We start from the raw sequence: 7,779 nt of genomic DNA, 5'->3' as shown, positions 1-7,779 counted from the left end.
TGGGAAATCATACATCGTCAAAATTCCCCTCGAATATCCCTTACACGGGAGGAATTTCTCTTCTGTTTGCAACTGGGCTGTGATTCTCCTTTTTCTGTGACCTTGAAAGCCCTGATCTAGTTGGGAGATGTGATGGTCAAATAATAGGATTTTTCTTTCTGTTTTGTACACATGTGGTTGAATTCAGTTAAGTGCCTGCTTGATGCAATTCCATTGTAGTATTTGTCTTGGTTATGAGTGGGCAGGGTTAACGCTCAGGGTGGGCGACTGCAGCTACAGGGCACCATCCTCTCCTTCTCTGCAGCCTGCTGACCCTCTCCCTCTCCTGTAGGCTATGGACCCGGAGGATGACCCCTTGCTGCAGGATGTGTGGCTAGAGGAGGCGCAGGAAGAGGAGGAGGAAGCAACGGGTGAGGCCTTTAGGAGGGCCCAGAAGCCGGGGCCCCAAGCTGGGGCAGGGGGGCAGTGTTGCTGGCGGCACTGGACCTTGCCCTCCCGGCCCCCAGCGTCAGGCTTTTGGAATACACTGGGCTGGGCCTTCACCAATCCGTGCTGTGCGGGGCTGGTGCTCTTCCTCGGCTGCAGCATCCCCATGGCTCTTTCAGCCTTCATGTTCCTCTACTACCCGCCGCTGGACATTGACATCTCTTACAATGCCTTTGAGATCCGCAACCATGAGGCCTCCCAGCGTTTCGACGCCCTCGCACTGGCACTCAAATCCCAGTTTGGGTCCTGGGGGCGCAACCGGCGCGACCTGGCCGACTTCACTTCTGAGACGCTCCAACGCCTCATCACAGAGCAGTTGCAGCAGCTACATCCAGGCAATCGCTCACGGCCGGCCACCCGGGCCCCGTACCACGTCCCTGCCGCGCTGCAGCGTGGCCCAGGACCGTGGGACACCTCCACCGCTCAGAAGCCAGCAGCCAATCGGAGCGGGCGTCTTCGGCGAGCGACTCCACCCCTGGGGAGCCTGGCAGCCAACCAGAGTGAAGCCCAGGTGAACCAGGGGCTGGACAAGAGTGGGCGGCGCCAACCCAGCGCCCCTCCCCCCACGGCGCCTGCGGCCAATCAGAGCCGTGCCCGCCGCGGCGCCTCGCGTTGGGACTACTCACGCTCCTATGTGAGCGCCAACACCCAGACGCACGCGCACTGGCGCATCGAGCTCATTTTCCTGGCGCGTGGCGACGCAGAGCGCAACATTTTCACGAGTGAACGGCTGGTCACAATCCACGAGATTGAGCGCAAGATCATGGACCACCCGGGCTTCCGGGAGTTCTGCTGGAAGCCCCATGAAGTGCTGAAAGACCTGCCGCTCGGCTCCTACTCTTACTGCTCCCCGCCGAGCTCGCTCATGACCTACTTCTTTCCCACTGAGAGGGGTGGCAAGATTTACTATGATGGCATGGGCCAGGACCTGGCCGACATCCGGGGTGAGCAGCCCTGGGTGTGGGTGGGGTGGGGCCTGTAGGGACCAGGTCTGAAGGAGGCTGGAGGCGGGGCTTGTAAGGGGTGGAGGCTGAGGGTAGGTGGGGCTTGTAAGGGAAGGGGATGGTTAATGAGGCTGGGAGCGGGGCTTGGAGGTTAAGGGAAGGCTAGATTCTTGACTCAGTACTTTACAGACTGGTCGGAGGATGGGGTCGGAGTTGGCTGTGAGGTGGAGTCAGGCTGGAGCTGAGTGCTGGGCAGGCCTGGGGGCCATCATTGAGGAAGGGCAGGGAGCTGGGGTTGGGTGGAAGATGGGGTCTGAGGGAGTTAAGGAAGGTTTGTGTGCACACCTGGATTGAGGGAGACTGGGAGTTATGCTGTGGCCAGAGTTAGGCTTGGGGTGGGGCTTGGGCGTGAGGTTGGTTAGAGGGAAGGTGGGGTGTGGTTACAGAGAACTGGGCATCTGGAGAGAGGCTGGGGTTGAAGGAAGATCAAGGTGCATTAGTTTGAAGTACGTTAGGGATGGGACTTGAGAAAGGATGGGGAGGGGCCAGAGGTTGGCTGTGGAGGCGGGGCTTGGGTTTGCCTTTTAAGGGGCACATGGGCGGGGTTCTAAGCAGGTGGAGGTGGGACTGGGATGGGAAGGAGTTACAGGACTGCAGAGACTGAGCCTTTGAATTAGGTGAGGTTCAAGCTGAAATGAAGGTGTAAACTTAGTGGGAGCCGCCTGAGCATATCTGGGGGGCCGCTCCCCTTGGACAGCTGTGATTTCTCTAAACCATCCGTTCTGTTAGAGACAGTTGGAGGTAGCCCAAGCTGGGACAGTTTTCCATTTCCTCAGAAAGGGAGTGAAGTGTTGAGGAAGGCAGGATGACCCTGATGGAGGGTTGTTGGGAGTTGACCCACTGAGCTCCTTGGACCCCTTGACCTCTGCCCCTGCAGGCTCCCTAGAGCTGGCCATGACTCACCCGGAGTTCTACTGGTATGTGGACGAAGGCCTCTCTGCGGAAAACCTCAAGAGCTCCCTCCTGCGCAGCGAGATCCTCTTTGGAGCACCCCTGCCCAACTACTACTCGGTGGACGATCGCTGGGAGGAGCAGCGGGCTAAGTTTCAGAGCTTTGTGGTCACCTATGTGGCCATGCTGGCCAAGCAGTCCACTAGGTAGGCAGTCCAGCTGCACCCGGTGTGTGCCTGGCCTGTCCTTGTTTGTACCAGGAAAGGGCTGTATAGCATAGGGAATTGGTTTCCAGGTGGTTCTTTTCTCATAAACCCCAGATCCCCTTACCTGCAACCTTTTCCCTAGGAGATCTTTCTTTTCAGATCAGGGGCAGAGCCAGATACATCCTCATCATCACTCTGACAGATGAAAGGACGCTTTTCCTGATCAGTGCTGATGGTTTAGTGAACATGACAGCTTTGGAGGAACTTCTGCCCTCGAGGTCTTTGGTATTGATTTTCTCCTGAGGTGGTGCTAGAAGGCTTTGTGGAAAGAGTATTGACCAGGGCATAAGGAGTTCCTCTCTGCTTCTACTATCCAGGGAGATAGTGGGCAAGTCACTTCACTTCTCTGGGCCTCTGATACTGGTAAAACGGGGATGATGACTCCTGCTACCCTTCTGCAGTCATTAGGAGGAGACGAACTAAGAGATATGAAAGAGCTTTTGGGCAGTGGGTGCTTTGATCATCCTCCAGCCCTTGGGATGTGTGTCTGAGAATACAACTGGGCCTCTCGCCACCAGGAAAGACCATTGGACAGCTCATCTGTCAGTCCTGCAGGGCAGTAACTCCAGTGCCTCTTGGTCCTCTGCCCTGACAAGTCATCCCCCGGCACAGGAGGAATGAATCTGACTGAAATACCCTCGTTCCTTTATTGAGCAACTACTGTAATAATCAGAGCTAACATTTATTGAGTGCTTACCCTGTGCCACACACTGTTCTGAGCCCCTTATACACACCATAAGCATCTTAAGCATATTAAGTTATTAGGTTATTATGGATAACTTGTGGATTTGTTTCTTTGGTCTGTTCTTTCACTTGGTTTTTGGTCATGTAGTCCTGCCTGTGAGTATGCCTGGTAATTTTTACTGAGTGATGAACATTATATATAAAAACATAGAGGTCCAGATGATGTTATTTCTTCCAGAGAAAGTTTATCCTTCCCTCCACTAGGCAGATGGCGTTGTGACTGATCACCTTAAATAGTCAGCAGTTACACAAAGTCGAGGCAGGTTTGCAATACTGAAAATTCTCAGCATACCTCTAGTTTGCCCTTGGTTCTCTAAGATGTTCAACTGAGAGCCTGGAGTATTCTGCAGAGCCCCTTCCCCTGACAGGTTTCAGACCCTAATCTTTGTCTCTCGAAACTGCTAAAAATATCTCTACTCTGGTTTTTCAGAGCCTTTCTGCTTAGCTTTGTAGCCTCATACTCCACACAGCCCCAGTATTTGGCAGAAGTGCTGAGGAAGAAACTGGCTTTATGCTATGCTGGTCTGCAAGTCTCTGCCCAAAGCTCTGCTAGTTTTTCTGACTCCCCGCCTAGATTTTTACCCTCATGCCTGTGTTCACAATCAGCAAATACCTCTAGGGTAAATGCAGCTGTAGAAGGGAAGCTTACCTTTTGTAGGTTCTCTGCTTTCTGGAGTCTTAGCCCTCTAGTTCTCATTGCTTCAGGAAGTCTCTAATGTCATTAAACAGATGACTTCTCAATTTTATCTGACTTTTTAGTAGTTCTAGGCAAGAATATTGTTCTTGCATGAGCTATTCCTTTCTACTTGAGAGTAAAAGTTTGGGCCCATGTCTTTTTATAGCCAGTAACTAAGACAGGACCTGGAACCTAGAAGGCATTCTATAAAAGCTATACAAATGAATGAATGAATAAACAATTGATTGAACTTTCAGTTTTCTACTCTAATGAAAGATCAATTAATCCATTTAGTTCAACAAAGTAGATAATCCAAAGATCTTTTCTACTTGGTTTTTAAATGTCCTGTTTGGCTTTTTAAACAGCTTTATTGAGGTATAATTGATATACAACCAGTTGCATATACTTAAAGTTTACAATTTGATTAGTTTTGACCCATGTATACACCATGAAACCTTCACCACAATCAAGATAATGAAGAGACCCGTCACCCCCAGAAGTTTATTCATGTCCCCTTGATAATCACTCCATCCTGCCTCACCTTGCCTTCCCACTGCCACCCCAGGACCACTTTCTGTTTTTTATCACTGTATATTCATTTTCATTTTCTAGAGTTTTATATACATGGCATCATATAGTATGCACACTTTTGATTGCTCTCTTTCACTCAGCCTAATTATTTTGAATTGTATCCGTGTTGTTGCATGTGTAGATGGTTTATTCTTTTTAAATGCTGAGTAGTATCCATTGTGTGGAGATGCCACCTTTTGTTCATCCACTCAGCTGTTTATGGGTATTTGGGTTGTTTCCAGGTTTGGCTATTGCAGATAGAGCTGCTATGAACAAGCCTTTGTGTGAACAAGTGCTTTCATATGTCTTAGATAAATACCTAGGAGTGAAATGACTAGATCATATGGTAGGTGTGTGTTTAACTTTTTAAGAAACTGTCAAGTTGTTTTCCAGATTGGTTGTACCATTTTGCATTCCCACCCAGTGTATAAGAACTCCAGTTCCTCCACAACCTCTCTAACACTTGGTATGGTCAGTGTAAAAAATTTTAGCCATTCTACTAGGTGTGTGGTGATATCTCATTGCAGTTTGAATTTGAACTTCCCTAATTACCAGTGATGTTCACATGCTTATTTGACATCCATTTATCTTCATTGGTGACTATTTAGATCTTTTGATCATTTTAAAACTGGTTTTACATTTAGATGTGTGATATTCCATTTTTAATTAATCTTTGTATATGGTGCAAGGCATACACTATAAACACTTTGTATATATTGTAACATGCCGATATTTATTTATTATTTTTATATGACTGTCCAGTTGTTCCAGCATCATTTGTTGAAAAGATCATTCTTTCTTTACTGAATTGCCTTTGCATCTTGGACAAAAATCTTTTGTCCGTATATACGTGAGTCTGTTTCTGGATGCTCTGCTCTGTTCCATTGATCTATTTTTTATTTGCACACCAGTATTACACTGTCTTGATTATGGTGGCTTTATACCATGTCTTGTCCAAGTGTTAGTCTTCCAGCTTTGTTGTTCTTTTTCAAAGTTGTTTTAGTTATTCTAGGTCCTTTGCATTTCCCTATGAATTTTAGAATCAGCTCGTCCATTTCTCCAAATAAAAGTCTGCTGGGATCTTGATTATGATTGTGTCAAATACACAGGTCAGTTTGAGGGGAACTGACATCTTAACAGTATTAGTCTTATGACTAATGAATGTGGTGTATATGATGTCTTTTGTCAGATTTATCCCTATTTCATATTCTTATGCTATTGTAAATGGTATTTTTAAAAAAATTTCATTTGACAATTGTTAGTTGCTAGCATATAGAAATATAATTGACTTTGGGTCCTGCAACCTTGCTAAGCTCCCTTATAAGTTCTAGAAGATTTTTGGTAGATTACATTTGATTTTCTACATAGTTAATTATGTCTTTTGCTAATAAAGACAGTTTTACTTCTTGCTTTCCAATTTGGATGCCTTTTATTTCTTTCTCTTGCCTGAATGCACTGGCTAGAACATCCAGTACAATGTTGAATAAGTGATGAGAATGGAGAACCCTGTATTATCCCTGACCGGATTATGTAGGTTTTTTTGTACATGTCCTTTGTCAGGTTAAGGAAGTTCCCTTCTATTCTTAATTTGCTGGTGTCTTTTTTTTTTTAATCAGTAAGGAATATTCAGTTTTCTCAAATGTTTTTTCTGCATCTAGAGAGAGATCATACAGTATTTCTTTTTTAGTTTAATATGGTGAATTACATTGATAGAGTTTTTAATTTTAAGCCATCCTTGCATTCTTAGGGTAAATCCCCCTTGGTCATGATCTATCATCCTTTTTATATAGTGTTAGATTCTATTTGTATTCTTTGTTCATTGGTATATGTTCATGATGGATACTAGGCTGTAGTTTTCTTGTAATATCTCTGTTTGATTTTGGTATCAAAATGTTTTACAGAATGAGGTGGAAAGTATTCTCTTCTCTTCAGCTGTCTGGAGAGTTTGTATAGAACTGGTATTATTCTTCCTTAAACGTTTGATAGAATTCACCAATGAAACTGTCTGGATCTGGAGTTTTCTTTATGGGAAGGTTTTAACTACAAATTCAATTCTTAAGTATACATATAGGGCTATTAAAGTTATTTCTATATTCTTGTACAAGCTTTGGTAGTATATTTCATGAAATTTGTCCATTTCATTGAAATTGTCAAATGAACTTGTCAAATGACATTTCATTAAAATGTCAAAGTGATTCATAATATTCCCTTATTATCTTTGAATATTTATAAAAACTGTAGTGATGTCCCTTCCTTCATGTGTGTTTTATCTCCTTTTTTCGTGATCAGTCTGGCTAGAAGTTTATCAATCTCATTGATCTTCTCAAAGAACTAGCTTTTGGTTTCATTGATTTTTCTTTAGTATCTTTCTGTTTGTTTATTTATATATTTATGCTCTGATATTCATTATTTCCTTTCTTACACCTACTTTATATATAATTTCCTCTTGTTCTTCTTTCTTGCAGTAGAAGCTGAGGTCATTGATTTGAAAGCTTTCTCCTTTTCTAATATGGGTGTTTATTGCTATAGAATTACCTTTGAGCATTGTTTTAGCTCATCTCATACTTTTTGACATATGCTTTCATTTTCATTCAATTCAGAATACTTTCAATTTTCCCTTTTGATCTCTTCTTTGACCCTTGTATTATTTAAAAATGTGTTAGTCTCCAAATATTTATGAATTTCCCAGATAGTGTTTTGTTGCTCATTTTGAATTTAATTCTATCATGGTCAGAGAACATGCTTTGTATGACTTAAGTTATTCTAAATTTATTGAGTTTTGTTTTATGGTCCAGAGTATGGTCTGTCTTGCTAAATGTTCCCTGTGCACTTGAAAAGAATGTATATTTTGCTGTTGTTCGGTGGCGTATTCTATAAATGTCAATTAAGTCAAGTTGGTTGATTATGTTGTTCAAGTCTTCTATATCCTTACTGATCTTCTGTCTAATTGTTCTAGCAGTCATTGAGAAAAGGGGTTTTGAAATGTTCAACTATAATTGCAGGTTTGTCTATTTCTTTTTTTATTTCTATCAGTTTTTGCTTCATGTATTTTAAAGCTCTGTTGTTAGGTCCAAAGCATGTAGTATTGTTGTATTCTTTTAATGAACTGAGCCCTTTATCATTTTTAAATTACTTTCTTTAT

The 7,779-nt window shown here is 43.9% G+C and overlaps 1 protein-coding gene across 1 annotated transcript in view; it reads left to right on the top strand.

The window, feature by feature from the left end:
- Window positions 1-334: 334 nt before the first annotated feature.
- The window catches only part of DISP3 (dispatched RND transporter family member 3), a 29,325-nt gene continuing 21,880 nt past the window's right edge, over window positions 335-7,779 (top strand). Inside the window, exons 1-2 of the mRNA XM_060142822.1 lie at window positions 335-1,430; window positions 2,368-2,587. Coding sequence (XP_059998805.1) covers window positions 335-1,430; window positions 2,368-2,587 — 1,316 coding nt within the window. The remainder of the gene's footprint in view (window positions 1,431-2,367; window positions 2,588-7,779) is intronic.

This window comes from Lagenorhynchus albirostris, chromosome 2 (genome assembly GCF_949774975.1).
Source record: "Lagenorhynchus albirostris chromosome 2, mLagAlb1.1, whole genome shotgun sequence".
NCBI lineage: Eukaryota > Metazoa > Chordata > Mammalia > Artiodactyla > Delphinidae > Lagenorhynchus > Lagenorhynchus albirostris.
Note: the sequence above shows the minus strand (reverse complement) of the source record. Positions and strands in the feature narration are given on the sequence as shown.